General features: G+C 42.4%; 1 protein-coding gene across 1 annotated transcript in view; it reads left to right on the top strand.

Moving 5' to 3' along the window:
* The window catches only part of EMCN (endomucin), a 48,390-nt gene that overhangs the window by 8,819 nt on the left and 23,096 nt on the right, over positions 1–16,475 (top strand). Inside the window, exons 2-4 of the mRNA XM_059818039.1 lie at positions 8,708–8,767; positions 11,406–11,501; positions 11,916–12,029. Coding sequence (XP_059674022.1) covers positions 8,708–8,767; positions 11,406–11,501; positions 11,916–12,029 — 270 coding nt within the window. The remainder of the gene's footprint in view (positions 1–8,707; positions 8,768–11,405; positions 11,502–11,915; positions 12,030–16,475) is intronic.

Below are 16,475 nucleotides of genomic sequence, written 5' to 3'. Positions count from 1 at the left end.
TGGTTTGTTTTTCATACTATAAAATAACCCTTAGTAACTCCTACCTTTTATCTTAGATATGGACAGACAAATATATCACCATCAAAGGGTGACAATCTGGTGGTTTAAATAGCTTTAAAGGGTTTAATTAAAACCTATTAAATAGGTTTAACAGGTTTAAATAAAGAGAAACACAGAGCTTGGAGCCTTTGTCTAAGGCAGGCTGGAGTGCTGATGAGCATGCTGAGCACATTTATTATTTTATGGAGTGCAAACAACGTGCTCATCCCTCTGTAGTACACAGTAATAAAGGTACCCACTAAGCTTCACGTAGGAGCAGAAAGTGCACTGAGAAAGCTTGTGATTAAAAGCCCTTGATAGGGAGTTCGCATTTCTTCTGAGTCAGATGAAACTGGCTGGTAAGTGCCCAGATTTCTATGTCCACACATGCAGAGAGGCAAAGCATGCTGTGCTTGGGTTGTTTCAGATACTCAGTAAAACATGGGGGCACTTGTCCAACCCTTCTCATTACTGTTTTTGTTGAGGGGGAGCCCTCAACAACTTACAGCCATGTTAGCTGAGGCCGGTCCTTGGCAGCTGCTTTTTCAGTATTTCTCTGTGTGGTGGCTCCCTATGCAAGAGCTGTTTGCTGGGTGCTTTGAGCAGGCTTTGTGGAACAGTGATGTTTGCTTGGGGAATCAGTAATTCCCAGCAGCTCTCTGCTAGTGCTTGGTGTTGGGTCATGCTAGCCACATGCCTGGGTGAGCAGGAGGAGCACTGGGGCAGTGCTGGCACCAAAGCTGCGTTTCCTGCCTTCTCCCTGTTCCCTGCAGGAGAAATTGTGGCAGCTCCCTCCCTTTCCTTCCTCTCCTCAGCTCTTGCTGCCAGGTGCCTCCAGCCCACCCAGTTTGCATTTCCTCTGCAGAGCCCAAGTCCCACATTGCCCCAACTGCTGCTATCTGTTCCCAGGCCATGCAGGAGCAGTCCTGTCACAGTCTCCCTTTCCAGCTACGGGGCTTTGCATTTATGCTCTCCCTTCCCTAACGTCTTCCTCTCTCTCCAGTTTTCAGGTGCTTTTGCTTTCTGCAGGGAGGGTGCTATGCCCTTCTGGCCCAGGAGCTTCTCCTTCATGCCTTGGTGTCTTCCCCCACGCTCCTGCCCATGTTTCTTCCCACGCTTTTATAGCAGGTCATCTGTGTCCTGTGACACCAGCTGGCAAACCAGGACCAGGAGATAAAGTGGAGAAGTAGAAATTTGAACTTAAATGTAAGATCTCTAACATGTAGGATTTGTATAGTATGTTTTCAGTTTGCCGCTAAAGAGAGGCGTGACTGAAAGGAAGGTAACAGCTTGGCAAACGGGAGGTGGTTTCCCACCTCCCTAGGCAGTGGGAGTCACAGGCTTCCAGCTGGTTGGCATCAGGCAGCAAAGAATGTGGTCTCTCCCCCTGCCTTATGGTTTTTAGCATTGCCAGTAGTATATGACTACATCTCACAGGGGTTCACCTTAAAAACGTGACCAGTGTAACTTTGTTCAGGGTCCACATAGTCCTTCCAGTCGCTGTTGTAAGATACTCACAAGAGAGAAGAAAATGGCTTATATTGCAGAAGGCTGTGTTAAGAGCATTTGTAGAAGTGCAAAAGGATTGTGAGACCAGGCTGGAAAAACACTTGGCAATTCTGACTTGTGATGATATTGCAGTGGCGGTGATCCAGGATGGGACTCTTATTAAGGACGCAGCTTTCCTTTCACCAAGTGCTATCACAGCGCGAATAGTTGTGTACTATTACAAATATATCTGAATGTATGTGTGAGGCATGCCATGCCTTGTGTATTGCTTTAGCATACTGGAGAAATATGAAGACAAGAAGGTTGTGTATTTTTCTTTGAGTTTGCTTCAAATTCATGAAGTTTGCAAATGGCTTTGTTTAATTTAACATCCTTTACTACACACTGTTATCAGCTCCAGCCGTTCATGGGATTACATCAGAACCTTGATTCCCACTTAAAATCTAGCTGATATGACTATAGAGGAAAGATTTAAAGTTTGAGTCCTTGAGGATTAAATGTACTAGAAAGAGCATTACTTTTATAAAATTAATTCTTTTAGAACACAGCATCTGCAGGTTTTTAATATTTTATTATGGTTTTTTTTTTAAATTCTTGAATGTTTAATTCATAGATTTTGTATTTGTGATCTTAGAGGTTTTGAATAGGAAGAAGGGAGTTGATGGTTTCGAACAATGCTGTTAAAATTGCGCGTAAGCCTCTTCTAACAGTACAACCCAAATGGAAGTTTTTGTGATCTGGAAGCATGTATGCTTCCTCTAAGATTTTTTGCAGTCATTACTGGTTTTCTAAATAATTCACATAGCATGGGTTAGTAATTTTTAGCCAACCGGCGATTGATCTATGACCACAATTCAACACTGTTGTTTGATTTTTGGGAAGTTTCATGTCATGATTTCAGTCTTAACAAAATACTCCAGCTGAAATTCAAATTACTTCAGGGATGACTGTTCTTAAGATTTATCGAAACACTGTAGATAAACCCCTCTGCTCTTAGAAACATGCCTGTCTTGAACCTGCAGATTTCCTGGCAATGCATTTCTCTTGGTATTAGGTAGCTCTTATTTGTGCAATTAGAATGTGGGGGGAAAAAAGCTGTATCTAGGTGAAATAAAATAAGCTGCAGAAATGCAGAGGGAGGACTGAAATAACAACAGTTATCTAAAATTAATCCCATTCCTTGCTCGGTCCTATGTTACAGCTTTCTGCAGTATTTTCAGAGGATTGATTCTGCACTGAACTCATGCTCCAGGCAAAGCGAAATATTGAGAAAGCTGAGATCAGTTGCAAATCCAAGTTTTGCAGCTTGCATCCATATTATTATTCTGGAAGATCCAAATGATAAAAGCTGCAGATGCAGTTGAGATCGTGACCTGCAAATCTCTCCGTTTCTTGCGTAACTCCATTAATGCTAGAGTGCGGTGCCATTGTGTGTTGCAGTTTGTAGTCCTCTAGAAAATAAGAACATACTGTTATTCCTCTTTTATCGATTGGAAAATGGGACGCAGGGAGTGTCTATGTGGCAAAATACATAGAAATACCCAAGCTGATCTGACTGAGGCAGATTAAGTTCCAGAAGCTCCATCTAAACTAATTAAACTGTATTGTTCTACATAGACATACCAGGGAGGATGGAGTAATCTCTACTCTGCAATCATAGCCATTTATCTTATTTGTGACGATATATCCAGGAGAGCTGTAAACCAGCAAGCTCACACACTATTTATGGTAGCACAGTACTGCAGTGTGGATGCCACAGACATGCAGGAAGTTGGGCAGATCCTTGGAGAACTGGCCAGCACCATATCGTTACAAACCAGCCATAAGCATCAGTGGCAGCTACTTTAAAGCTATTTTATATGTGTCTTGGCAGAATATTGTCCTGAAGCTGTGCAGGAAACTAAGCCCGGGTTTTGCAAACACTGCTTATAGCACTCTGCCATCTCCCTCTCAGCTGAAAGTGCAACCTGAAAGTGCAACATTACTGAGGAGGAAAGCCCAAAAGCACCTAAATGCTAAACCTCACCAGGTAGAAGACCCATGTAGAATGCTTATTTCTACACCTGGAATTAAATTTTAAGCTTGATCCCTAAATTAATGTATTCAGGTGCACTTGAGTTCTGTTTGGAAGGCTTCAGTAGGGTTTGAGCAGTGTCCAAAATTTGTTTTTGCTCTCTGCACATGGGAGCGGTGTTTGTGTAATGACTGGTTGATGGGAGATGAACTACTCATGTTAGTAAACGATGGGGTTTTTTTTTTTTTGGAGGATGTGAGACCCTTTACACAAAAATGCATTACGAAAGAAGAAAGAAATTCATCTCAAGGTTTAGGGTAGAAGGGTAATGAACCAGGAAAGAAAAATGGGTGAGGGGTAAAAACAGAAATAAGAGAAGTGCAAGAACTACACTGGGCCTCAGGAAAGATCAGATAAGAGAATGAAGATATGAAGCAGGAATAAATGAAAATTAAAGAGAAAATATAATAGACAACAGCTCCAAGGTAAGAGTAAACAGGTTGTGTACATTGTCAGGCAGTAGCTATTTATTGGGAACTCTGAGAATATCAGTACCAGCTTTTCTCACAAGGACAGCTACAACTTTCTCCAGAAAGGGCAAAATGTCAGATGAAGTGTACAGTCTTCCCACGGATACTGCTGGAGCAGCTGTTACAGGAGACTCTATCATGGTCGTGGGGGCTGGCAGAATTATCATTTGCTTGCTTGAAAAAGATCACTATTTCTGATGGTGTGGAAAGACAGAAAGCAAGAAAGCAACGTTGACTTCTCCATGACTTGTGTATAATTGCAAAGGCCCAGGGTCACACAAACAAATATAATATAAAATGATATACAATAAAAAAAACATAACAATGCCACCTGTAGATTCTGCTTTATAGCCTTGAAGCAGGGAATTAACGTGTACAGGTTTCCTCAGGACACCTCCTTGGTAATTGCTCCCAGCTACAGCCTTTTGAGTATTGGTCTAGTTTTTGAGTGGGAATACCTTACATCCTCATCAGGAAAATGGTTAAAACACTAGCTTCTGGCTGTTACACGATCAGCTTGACACAGGCACTGAAAAACCTGCAAAGTTTCTGGTCCAAATTTCCCTTGTCCACTACCTCTACTTTCATCCTCAGCAGATGTAATGAGAAGTTTATTCCTTTGTCTTTGCTGCAGCCCCTCACCTACTTGAGTGCTGCTGTCATGCCTTCTATTAATCTTTCCCTCTCTGGGCTAAACAAATGCAATTTTTGCAATCTTTCCTGAGAGGTCATTTTTTGCTAGACTCCTGATGATTTTTATGGTTCTCCATTAAGCCCTGCTCCACGCATCCACAACCTTCTCAACACCCTTCTGAAGCTGGACCAAGTACTTCAACTGTGGCCTCACCAGCGCTCATCTGAATGGAGGGATTTTAATATGAACATATTCTCCTGTCTACCTAGTGCAAGGTCAAGTGAAAAAATGTAAAAAAAAGTCACTGTTTCTGTAGTGATAGTGACTTTTTCCATAAAAATAATTTCTTTTCAAAATCAGATATTGATACCGAAACAGACAGCATTTAAATTCAGTAATTCATGTAATGAATATAATCAATATATATGTTGAACAATCTATTAATCTTTAAAAATGTTTTTGTTTGGACTTTTTGGCATTGACTTTTGTATGAGCTGTTTCACGTGGTTTTTTTAAACTTAGTGGTTTATGCCCTGTAGTATTCTGTAGTGTATAAACAGAACTACTGATATAATATCATGCAGTCATTTCTGCTTTTTTTCTGTCTTGATTATAGCAATGACAGGCACCTAATTAACACAAGGTCAAAACCCGCTTATCTTAGTCTTCCCAGTGTAAAGGTAATAATAATGAGTGAGAGAGAGGGAAGAAATGATGAAAGCTCCAAGCTCAGACCTTGGAGACTGAAGCCTACATCAAAAGCTGCAGTTTGAGGACAACTGTGGCCATTGGTCAGCCCTGGCTGAATTCAGGGGCTCCTGAATTTTAAAAAAGAAAGTAAGTTCAGTGTTTCAGTTCGTTCATTTCAAAATCATATCTGAAGGCCACATACAAATGATTTCACTGTTGCTTTAATTTTAGAACAAATGTACCATTTAAATCCAAGCCAGAAAGGACAATAAAGGGCAATTCTGTGAACCTGAAAGAAAAAAAAAAATCCAACAGTTTCTCTTTTTTCATTTTGGCCTTGTGGCCATGGGGCGGATGTTTTTCGAGCTCTTCTTAATTCCTTCTTATTTTTCCCTGCCACCCTTATTGTCTTACTGTCTCTGGGCCTTCCTGCCCTTTCCCTCTTATCTTCTTCCTGTCCTGTTATCTTTCCCCCAGTTCTGATTTCTTCTCCCCTTTTTATCTACTTTAAGACATGTTTTTTTCTTTTCGGATCTTACCACCACCATCACCATCCCTTTATTCAGCCCAGTGTCACATCTGAGCACCTTTTAGCTCTGCGCGTGTTCTCCAGACAGAAGGGTGCTACATCACAGGTGACCTACACTCTTTTGTCTGAGTTTATTGCCAGGGAGCACGGCAAACGGGAGAGGTTTGTGTGTGGGAGCAGTTGCCGAGTAGATTTTGGCTACTTCCACATCAGAGTACATCAAGGTGCTCTTGTATCAAAGGGATCACTGCATCTAAACTTGCTGAAAACCATGCAGTTGTAACTTAATTGGTTGTCCGTCATCTGAGGCTGCAGCTAACCTGACACAAGCAGGAAAATTAATATTTTGGTCTCTCTCTTTGTCTAGCAACAGTCTCTAATGGGCCAAAGTTCTTTTCTCAATCATTTTTGATCTCTTGCTTTTAGCCCCTGTAGGATTCTCCTTAGTCACAACTCAACATTGCAGATAAGAGCATAATAAGCCACCAGTTCTATCACTTCTTTTAATCAGCCAATTCCCCCAAAATCCTGGCTAGTTTTAAGCATTTTTGCCTGTTGCTTTCAACTTTTTTTTTAAAGTATACTTAATTATCCACCATTTTAAGAAAACGATTAATTCATAAAACTCCACTGTATTCTACTCTGCTAATCAAATTTACCTTAGTTTAATCTCTAGCCTGTGATAAAATCAGCAAATTGTGAATCATAACAAAACTGTGACTTAAATTCTCAATTTTTTTTAGTTTTGAGGAAATCTCGGCCTATCAACATGGTTATTAAATGGAATGCCTTTAAAGGATGAATAACCTAAGTATTGCAGTGGGCTTTCCACAAAGTCATGCTGAGTTAAGGGAAGAGTTAGGGAATGAGCTAATTGGCCAGTTAGTGCATTTAGCTGGTGTTACAGACATGGTAGTTACTGAGAGATGTTATAACAAACCATATGAAATGTAGGCACTGTTGAAAAAACATCCTGTTTTAGTGCTGTGGCCTCGTGGCGTGGGGATTTACAGGAGCTTTGTCAGCAGCTCATAATGAGAATGAAGAGATGGAAAAATGCTTGTTGTTTAGGGAAACAAGATTGCTTTTTGGTCTATTTAGGTAAAATTTGTTTTCAAAGTATTTCAAGTGTGGGTTATGAAGCATTATTCTGACTGGGTAACTAAATGGCAGGAAAAACAGTATTTTAAATGCACTGGGCGAAGGGCTGTGCATGGCCCAAGTGTATTCATGCGCCCTGGGGAGTAGGGCTGGGGCAGCAGCAGGCCCATCAGAAGTTGATTTAATTTGTTATGGGATATACCCATGTCAAACTGGGCCAGCATGTGGTGTGACAAGGCCTTGTGAAGGCAGCAGCGTATCTAGAAGAGATCTAAGAGAGTGGGGCTCGCTGGGAAGGGGCAACAATCCAGCTGAGGTCCATTATAAATGCACAGGTGCCAAGAGGGCTGATAATACCTTACACTGCTTGAAGAGGAGCTGCAAAGGCTCATCTGACTAGGCCTTAATATGTGCCTGCAGAACTCCTGCAATTGTATTATTTATTTTTTTTTTCCAGGTTAGATCTATGACTCTGGCAGGCCTCGGGTGGTGCTCATGAAATGTTAATCGGAGCGCAGCGTGCTGAGCAAAGGGAACAAAACTGACTGTTCTGCCCTGTAACCAAAAAAAGAGAGAATGCCAGCAGATATTACCATGAATGGAGTCACACAAGAATAGTGACATGCTGTCCTGACTCAGTTTTGCGATGTCTATATTACAGCACGCTAATGCAGCTTGACAGGATGTCATGCTCCAAACCTGAAAGCACTGGGGGATTAGTCTGTGCCATTTTGCTCTTCCATTCAGTCACAGAGCTGATCTTTCCCCCCAAATATACCCATCCTTGTTTCACAGCACTGTAAAATGGTTGTGAAATGTCACTGTTTCTGACTCAATGTAGTTTTTTTACCCTCCTTACCTTCTTTTAGTAGAAAAATATGGACACCCCAGAAATAAGACTGAAAATCTGATTTGAAACCAAAACACTAGTTGAGTTATGCTGTTACTACTTTTCAGCACAACCAGAAGATATAGCAATTTTTTTGGTTTGGTGGGTTGGGGTTTTTTTGGCCAGTTTGTTTTGTAATATTGGAGACTTTCACCTACTAACTTGATCTAGGATTTTTAAGACTGGCATCATTTACTGCAGTAAACTCCCAACAGCTGGAGCACTGCCTTGAGGGCAGTGGGGAAAGTCAGTCATTACTCAACTTGGTGCTTCCTGAGCCATGTTCTGTGGATTGTCCTCTTCCCCTCACATATAGGGATCAGGATGGTGCTGAAAACGCCTCCTAAAGTGCTTGTACCAGCCAGGGAGCTAGTACAATTTGCAGCCAGTTCTTTTAGTTAATCCTTCACCCTGAAGACCCAGAGCAACTGTGGTTGTACTCAAGCAGAGGAGAAGCTAGCAAAAAACCTTTAATTGCTCCCCATACTAGTCCTACAGACAATAATACCTGTTGGAAAACAACCCACAGTCCAAGGGGGGAGGCTGTAGCAGATGCTCCCCATTACAGCAGTGAGGGCAAAGCTAAGAGATTTAGGATACAGCTTGAAAAGGTTGCTAGCAGACTTGTATGATTTCGTTGCTTCTGCTAATAGGCTTCTTAACTCGATCTTCCAGGAAGGTCCTTGCTGCTCTCTGCCTTATATGCCTATGTAGTGCTAAATAGATCTGGAAGGTGGCTGAAGTAACATGATTCTTTCTGTGTTTATTTCAGAAACTGTTACTCTAACCAGTACCCTCCATGCAACCGTTTCTGCATCAACATCAAAATCTGGTAAGAGCTCAAATTCACTGTTATCTGGTATTCTGAAGCTCCCACTGCCTTTTTAGCTTTCAGCTTTTCCAACTTCTGGGAGAAATTAGGTGATTTCATTTAAGGTGATTGTAGAGCAATGTATTTCCCTGGGCCTCTTATAAAAGTCTGTTGAGAAGAAAGGATTGAGGGATCTTAGTAAGAAGAGGGTTAATTTGAGCAGGCTGCATTTTTTTGTTTCAGGTGAACAAGGCTGAAATTCTGTGAGTTCCTATGCTCTCAAGGAGTGGTTCAAGTGTGACCAGATATTAAAAAATTAGCTAAGACTTAGAGTTCAGGAGGTTGTCAGATTGAGAATAATTTGGGAAACAGCATCAGTTAAGGGATCAGGCTGCAGGGGGTAGCTGATTTGGTGGGTGTACAGTGATGGAAGAGGACATGGACTTTAATAGTAAAGAATTACACAATATATGCTAATGTTGGGCCTCAGTTAATAGGAAAGAATACACGTGCATAAAGCTGTCATTTGCAAAAATGCTATTGGTAACTTCTTCAAACTATTGATGTCAAGACTCACTTTTGGGGGCAAGGGGATGGCACCAGTGCCCTCAGTTTCAAAAGCTGCATTCTCTCTCTCTTTTGTTTGTGACTGGTTTTACTAGGTCAAACTTAGTCCTAAAACTTTAAAGACTCAACACAGAAAATATCTGCTTCATATGGTAAAAGTCTGTGATTCTGGTTTACGTCTTCAACTGACACATTCAGTTCTCTTTATTTTGTAGCTTCGTAGTTATGAAAAATCAATATTGACCATATTTCATTCATGTGAGCTAAACATCAACTCCTCCATTAGTTTGAATATTGAGGACTGCTGCATTTAGTAAGTGATGAGAGAAGAAAACTTGGACACAGGATTATATTATTTGATAACTAGAGATACTAATGAGTCTGTTCTGGAGCTGAAAACATGGAGATGATAATGATGTATACACTTGAAGTGCTAGTAATGGAGGTGAATAAGATGCAGCCTGGTGAAGTATGATGTTATGTTTATTACAGCAGAAGAACTAGTCCCTTTCAAATTGTATTGCATTTCTTTTATGTTTCAAAAACCCTGATGTTCATGTCTGTTTCAAAGACATTTAATAAAGGCCCAACACCTCCCAGTGAATGAGTTCTTCAAATGTTTCCCCGAAACGTCTCTTGCAGCTTTTTGTCGCAGAATGGAAAGCAGTATTGTTATTTATGCCTATGAGAAAAAGCATCAGAAGCCCACTATGAGATTAAAGCACTTCATAGGTGTGGAGCAAGCTCCCAAGGAGGTGCATTTTTTGAGGTACTGCTAGTCTAGGTGAACAGCCAGCACACTGAGAGCAGAAGAAGAGAGTATAAGTTATATTTTAAAAGTTCCGATGTGAACATTGCATTTAGAAGTACTCAAGTCATATGAGGGAAAATGACATGTCATGTCATGATTTGTTCCTATTCTATCATGTTTCCCATCCATGAAAAGTGCTAGAAGAGGTAGTAGGACACATGTTGGGTTGTTGTCAGGGATTGAAATGAACCTCTGTAGCTGACAGTACCACTTTCTGTTGGTATTAGATTACAGAATTGAAAACTGGGCTCCTAAAATGATTAGTTATGGGGTTTTTTTAGCCCAGATCCCTCGGCAGCAATTTGGCTAGTCTGTTCCCTTGAGCGTGTGCCAGGGGCAAATAGGACCTGCAGTATACCATCCATGCACAGCAAGACATGCTGATTTAAACCTTGCTATTGCCTTAGTGATGTTTGGGCAACTCTGTTCCCCTCTTTCTGCACCAGCAGCAGCTGGAAGTGATCCCTGCTGCCTGAGGGAGTCCCTTCCCCTCCCCTCAGCCTCCAAATCTCACCCCTCTGGAGAAGAGAACTACCAGCAGCCAGCTTACAAAGGGCACCAAGTTCACCCTGGGGAATATCACTTATTCATCCCATCCAAGATATCCTAAGCTTTGCTGCACACCTCAGAGGAAGGCCTGCCAGGTGTTCTTTTTTCCCCAGAAATCTGGGTGCAGAGGAAGAGGGTCTGGGAAAACTAGCCAGAGAAGAAGACTCAACCGGGGCTCGAGGTAGACAGCAGAGAGAGGAAGAAAAAATTGCACAAAGACTGTTAGAGTTTCTTCCCCTTCAGTTCTTTACCTGTAATATATAAGCTGTGTTCCTGTGTGTCGCTCAAACTTCTTTCTGGGGATTTTACATTCCTCCTCCTATTAAAAAGGTACACAGCAAAGTGCTAGTCAGCAGTCTAGTCGGGCAGCACAGTGAATCCATCCATCCACGCCAGGCTCCCTTCCCGTCACCTCTTCCCTTGGCAGTCATGCCAAGCACCTCTGCATAACTCCCAAAGAGCATATGCCTCTTCCTTAGGGGATGGCTGGAAGGCGCAGCTGCTAACTTTCATTGAGGAACTTGTGGGTTGTCCACAGGCCAAACCTTCCCTTTGATACCAACCATACGCACTTTGAATCCTCCTAAAAAATGTGTGGGTAAGAAATCTCTGTAAGGGCCAGACTTGAAACAGAAATTCACTGCCTTTGTGAGATAAGGCAGCTAGAGTTATGTGATGTTTATTTATCCATGATAAAATAAATCAATAAAGATGTGAATGCCTTTCTTGCAGTAATGGAAGCTGCATCAATTTCACAAGCAACAGCATTGCAAGTGTCAGTGCTGACGACAACTGCAATCAGAGCTACAAATGAATCCATCACAAGCAGTAAGTGAAAGTTTCTTTGAGCTAATTGTTGATGCTGTCCCAGTGGTCGTTCATGAAATTAAGCAGCAGTGCCTTTTGGCTCAGGAATTTGTTTTACAGACTGTGAACTCTTTGGTGAAATCTTGCAGGCGTGTGCAGGAGCTTCATCCTGGTCAGGCTCAAGGCAGCTCCAAGCCAGGCCTTGTAACTGCGTTATCACTGGCTTGTTACCAGTGTGATGACCCAACTATGGGACACGGAGTGGCTTTCTCTGCAGCAAAGGGAGCCCTGTTCCTGTTGATCTTCAATTTAAATGAAATATTCTTTTGATAATTTAAAACTAGGCTGCAAGCAGGGGAATAGGTGTATTTTGTGTGTGTGCATATGTGTGTATACAAAATTGAGGAAATAATTTGAATGTCGTTCCTTTATTAGACTCCACGACTTCTTCACCTAATACTACACAACAAATAACACAAGGTACAACAACACAACCATCAGTAAAAGCGACCACTACAGCAGCAGATAAAAGTGTCAGCACAACAAAAAGTAAGTGATAATTTCATTGAGAGATTTCTGGTTTATTGTATGCTACATTTCTGTAAAACAGTGTAGAACAACAAAGGGAGGTCAAAAAGAGTAGTTGGGGTTATGGATTTGGAGGTTTGGGGAAGCAGAGCTATTCATCCTACCGTATTACATATCTTTAATGAATCTAGCCCTAGAATCTTACACAAAGAATATTATACCTTTAATTTGTAGTGGAGGTGCTCTGAAGCCATTACACAGGATTTGAATCTCCCTGTAATTGGGAGAGATGTATTTGGAAGGGGTTTAATTTTTTACTTTCTTCTGTGGTTTTTTAAATAAGTATTTCATCAAAAAGAAATGATTCTATGTGATCAGAGTGGTGTCAGAACAGCCCCCTTTGTTTTTTATTTTTATATATGTTACAAAGCTACGGTTAATTATGTTCTATATTATTATGAGTCACAGTACTGAAAGCAGAGAGGTGGTACTAATTACCCTGCATCAATCTTAGGAAATACTTTTGTTCCCCATAAATCTTCAGAATAACACGTGTGTTGGCCCAGCACATCAGATTGGATTCTAGAAAAAGAAAATTTTTGAAAAAAATCCCGCATACCCAGTAAGTAGTTGGATTAATTTAAACAAGTATAAGAACATCCAAAAGGAGCTCAGTAAACTTAAGATGAAATTCAGTCTCCCTTTTTTTCTATGAACTACACTGTAAATGTTTGGTCAAGTCTTTTGCTGAACCAGAGCTTTGAAATACTCCATTTTTTATACTTAATTGACTCAAAAAATTTAAAAATAAATACTCCAGATATTTAACTCAGCAGTCAGTGGTACATCAGTGTTCTCAGAGTTGATATTTACAGCATACTGAACTGTGACAAATGGTAAGAACTTGACTTCTCTTCCCTTGGTTTCCTTGCCTAAAAAGGGACTCCTATGAAACGGCCTGTGTACCTTCTCTGCAAATTCTCCTTTAAAGTGACCCCTCATGGACCCAAGCCTGCTAAGCTGCCTGGAGAGCAATTACACTTTCAGTTACTGGTTGCATCTTCTACTGATGCACCTTTCCCCCGCTGTGGTTGGTGTAGGAAGGAGTATGATTGTCAGCCCAAAGTCTTTTGTGTTTTGGCTTGGCTTTTAAATGTCAGTATCAGTGAGTCACAGGATACAGTCTGCCCGATGTAACAAGCTGCTGAAGTGATACTGAAGGCCCAAAAGAATCTTTTTAAGCTTGTGTTTGTGACCCTGTGGGCCTGTCAGAAAGCCCACGGCATGGTGCATTGCATCACAGATGCAATCTCTAGTCCTTTCGGTTTGGCGGAGGTTCCTGGCTTGCGGGTACCGGAGCAGCACAGCCACCTGGAACTAAACCTTGGTGACATGTAGAGCTCCCAGCAGGGAAAGAAAAGCAAACGAAGAAAGGCATATTTGCCAGTGCAGCTTAGCTGCAGCCACTGCTCTGCACTGATGCCCTGAAAAACTGGTGCTGGAGGTACTATGGTGTTGGAGGTACGATGGGTCAAGGCATGAAGTTTTCACCAATGCGCCTCCTTTCTATTCCTCTCATGTCCTCTTCCCACCAGCTAGAGTTCAGTCCCTAGTTGCTTGGGTTGTGATTTGTTTTTAAAAATCCTCATTTAAGCTAAAAAAACCCCAAAAACTTGTCATAAAAATGGTTGATAAATGAACCTAAAAACAGGGCTTACCTGCCTCTCACTCCTCTTTGTAAACAGGAAAATCAAAGAAGACATTAGGAGCTGCACTGCATTAAAAGACTTTATATTTTCTTTCAATACTAAGTAGTATTTGGAAAAACTGTGTATGTGAAAAACAGTTTTAGTGGATTTTAAGACAAAATTCTGGTCTACCTTTCAAGAAACTTATAGCCTTGGCTTCAGCACAAAGGGGTGGGACAGGACGGGTTCATGAAAGGCAGGTCCTGCTTGACCAACCTGATCTCCTTCTATGACCAGGTGACCCGCCTAGTGGATGAGGGGAAGGCTGTTGATGTTGTCTACCTGGACTTCAGTAAAGCCTTTGACACTGTTCCCCACAGTATTCTCCTAGAGAAGCTGGCGGCCCGTGGTTTAGACAGGTACACTCTTCGCTGGGTAAAAAACTGGCTGGATGGCCGAGCCCAGAGAGTTGTGGTGAATGGGGTGAAATCCAGTTGGCGGCCGGTCACAAGCGGAGTCCCCCAGGGCTCAGTTTTGGGACCGGTCTTGTTTAATGTCTTTATTGATGATCTGGATGAGGGGATAGAGTGCTCCCTCAGCAAGTTTGCAGACGACACCAAGTTGGGAGGGAGTGTTGATCTGCTTGAGGGTAGGAAGGCTCTGCAGAGGGATCTGGACAGGCTGGATCGATGGGCTGAGGCCAACCGGATGAAGTTCAATAAGGCCAAGTGCCAGGTTCTACACTTTGGCCACAACAACCCCAGGCAATGCTACAGGCTTGGGGATGAGTGGCTGGAAAGCTCCCCCGCAGAAAAGGACCTGGGGGTGTTGATCGACAGCCGGCTGAATACGAGCCAGCAGTGTGCCCAGGTGGCCAAGAAGGCCAACGGCATCCTGGCTTGTATCAGAAATGGTGTGGCCAGCAGGAGTAGGGAGGTGATCATGCCTCTGTACTCGGCTCTGGTGAGGCCGCACCTTGAATACTGTGTTCAGTTTTGGGCCCCTCACTACAAGAAGGACATTGAGGTGCTGGGGCGTGTCCAGAGAAGGGTGACGAAGCTGGTGAGGGGTCTGGAACACAAGTCTTTGAGGAGCGGCTGAGGGAACTGGGGTTGTTTAGCCTGGAGAAGAGGAGGCTGAGGGGAGACCTTATCGCTCTCTACAACTACCTGAAAGGGGGTTGCAATGAGAAGTGGGTGCTGGTCTCTTCTCCCAAGTGACGAGTGACAGGACTAGAGGAAATGGCCTCAAGTTGCGCCAGGGGAGGTTCAGGCTGGATATTAGGAAAAAGTTCTTTACTGAGAGAGTAGTGAAACATTGGAATAGGCTGCCCAGGGAGGTGGTAGAGTCACCCTCCCTGGAGGTATTCAAGGAGCGTGTGGATGTGGCATTGTGGGATGTAGCTTGATGGGCATGGAGCTGTGTGGTGTTGGGTGGGTTGGTTTTTGGTGTGTTGTGGTTTGTTGTTGTTGTGTGGTGTGGTTTTTTTTGTTTTTTGTTTTTTTTTTTTTAAGGTTGGACTTGATGATCTCACAGGTCTTTTCCAACCTTAGTGATTCTGTGATTCTGTGACACAAGGTAGTGGCTTTGGGACAGAGCACAGGGGCTGTGCAGATGTGCAGCCAGTCCTTGTAGAAAACCCATAGACCCGTCGACCACTGTCTGGCTGCTAGCTACAGCCATCTCTCTGTTTCAACCCCACACGTTGGCACAGAGAGATGCCGTTGGCTTTACTGGACCCTCTCAGCCCCTGCCAGCATCCCCAGCAGCAGCTCAGGGCTGGGGGAGTTGTGCTCCCTGAAGCAAGCACAGGTGTAGCCAGACTTCTGCTCTCAAAATGGACAGGAGGTGAAAGTTGTCTACTCTTTTTCACTAGCACTCACTTCTCCCTCTTTTTGGGCTGGCTGTATGGGATGGAGGCAGAAATCAGCAGTGCCTTTATGACACTTCAAAATTTACCTTTACTACACCTGATTTTTAATAAAAAGCGGGCACCTGCTTTGTAATGGAGGCCATTGCTTTCTCTGCTCCAACCCCTGCTAAAAGCTTCAGCGAATTATTGCATTCACACAGCAGAGATTTGACAGGGCTTCCTGTCTCCACTGCAATTTCTGTGGCTGCTGTCACCTTTTATTATAAATTCAGTAAAAGCCCCCAGTGCTCTGCACACTGTGAAATCATGCAAATGACTTTGTCTTTCTTTTTTTAAAGTCTTCAGTATTCTTTTCCTCTGCAGGCTATAAGTACAATCTCTCACTCTTTGCCCTCCTGCCCTGTTTACTGTATCGGAAGCCAGCAATTAGACTTGTCTCCTTAACCTTCTGATTTATTAATATAAAGGGTCAAATGCAGTAGCTCACATTTAGTCAAAAGAGTGACCTCACTTGTGCAGTCCAGGCCCCAAAACAAGAATTTATATGATACACACTACAGCAAGTTGCATCTGCAATAAGGATTTAATATCCTGGGACACTTGGAGTTGTCAAAGAGAATATGAAATGAAATGCAACAAAAGATTATGTTCTTCCTCCCTTGAATACGGAGCAAGCATCTTATGCAAGGTCAGTGCTCAAGGTATTAAATTACAAGTAAGAGTGGATTTTTGGCTGTTGTATTTCTAATTTATCTCATGCCACTCTTCTGGATGATAATATGTCATGGTGCAATGAAATATTAAATATTAAAAACTGAGAAAAGGGAAGAGTGGAGGAGATACTTTTTCTCTTTCTATTAAACTACTGGTGATTGAGAAGGAAGCTTTACTTCAGTAAAACTACCG

The sequence above is a fragment of the Gavia stellata genome, chromosome 5 (assembly GCF_030936135.1).
Source record: "Gavia stellata isolate bGavSte3 chromosome 5, bGavSte3.hap2, whole genome shotgun sequence".
Classification (NCBI taxonomy): Eukaryota; Metazoa; Chordata; class Aves; order Gaviiformes; family Gaviidae; genus Gavia; species Gavia stellata.
The sequence above is the reverse complement of the archived record's forward strand: the minus strand, read 5'-3'. Positions and strand labels throughout refer to the sequence as shown.